The 1,438-nt window shown below is 48.3% G+C and overlaps 1 protein-coding gene across 1 annotated transcript; it reads left to right on the top strand.

Annotated features, from left to right (window-relative positions):
- Nucleotides 1–309: 309 nt before the first annotated feature.
- On the top strand, nt 310–1,234 carry Pmar_PMAR017383 (hypothetical protein; the record flags this gene model as incomplete). The annotated part of the gene is made up of 6 exons (XM_002780763.1): nt 310–348; nt 389–441; nt 489–588; nt 639–716; nt 767–867; nt 1,097–1,234. Coding segments are annotated over 6 exons (509 nt in total), but the record flags the coding sequence as incomplete, so codon positions are not given.
- Between the last annotated feature and the right edge of the window lie 204 nt (nt 1,235–1,438).

The following is a 1,438-nucleotide window of genomic DNA, read 5'->3' on the forward strand; positions in this document are numbered from 1 at the left end:
GCTCGTGACTACCACCATCTGAGCGTTCCTGAGGATGCCTGGGACGCTGAGTCGTGCAGAGTCAGCAGCTGTTGGTAGTGTTAGTTATGGGAAGCATAGGTCGTCGCTCAGGACTATTCCAATGATAACCTCACTGGAAAGAGTATATTCTTCGGTCACCGAGCATCTGCTAATGTCGTACTTGTCATTGGTGGAGGTAGATAGCCCATCGCCGTCAATACCCCCAAGCCCACTGTCTGTGTAGATAAGCCTACTACTCTACACGCCCATTGGGAGGTTCTATGTAGTTCCTTCTTGTATTTCCAAAACATGAAGGACAGTCGAATGAGGGAGTCCGTCGAAGGCATTGTAGTAACATTATGGATCCTCTTTTTGTAGACTGCTTTAGGCTTACTTCCCGACCGATTCCCCTCGGGCATGGCTGACCTTGCTTAAACGAGTGTAAGTAGTAATTAGGTAGACTCTCATTGACTTGGTGCTCCCCCTAGGTATCCTCCTTACCGTCAGTTGGGGTTCGTAGAAGCTGTAGAAATCATATCATTGGTTGATCGATTACAGACCTCCTGGCTTTCACGAGAACTGCAAGAAGTCGGCCTGGGCGCTCCCAAGCTCATATTCGTTTAGTTTGTCCGCAATAGGTCTTGTCTGATGAATCATATGGTGAACAGCGTACTCCTGGCATCGCGGATATGTTGGCTGCGCATGGCCTCTCCGATGTGAGCCAGAGACTTGCTACTCATGTTGAGAGTGTTGAACGTACCGATAGGTTGTCGCCGCTTGGTTCAGTGAGAAGTATTGGCCTGCACTCAATGCGTGGCGATGTGTCAGTGAATGCAAGGATGTTAAGGCACTCCGTCGCGCTGCATTGTAAGCAGAGGGCTGTGAAATTGCGTAGTGTGTAGTATAACGAATAGCGTTTAAGCAACTTTCGTTTCTAAGATTTGGCCTGGGGACAGGAGTGATGTATAGAATCCTATAACATCTTTTGAAATCGCCACATGCCTTGAGAGATGAAGGAATGTGAAGGGACCGTGGTCGTGTACCGAGCGTATTCATTGGAGCGTCGGCTCTGTGATTGCTAAAAGGAGGTGGACAGGTATGTGTGCCATGAGGCGGCGTCGATGAAGTCGGAAGTAGAGCAGTTGAGGAAGACTCTACGTGATGTTAAGATGGAGTCTAGGGGACGACAAAACAGGATATCTAGGATGAAGAGTGCCGGTGAAATATTCTATTCGTGATATGATGATACTCGACCTAATCCCGTTGAGAGGTCCTCATCACGAGGATATCAGTTTAGTCATTTCAATGTGGTCGGAGGGTGTTGTTGTTGTTGTCAATTGATCAATAGTGAAAGTGATTGAGTGCCTGCATGACCTCCTCGGGAGCCACTGAGCATCCACCAAGTTTTGGTGAGACATTGCTGCTAGCTGGGGTGATA

Source organism: Perkinsus marinus (assembly GCF_000006405.1).
Source record: "Perkinsus marinus ATCC 50983 genomic scaffold scf_1104296944126, whole genome shotgun sequence".
In the NCBI taxonomy this organism is placed as follows: Eukaryota; Perkinsozoa; order Perkinsida; family Perkinsidae; genus Perkinsus; species Perkinsus marinus.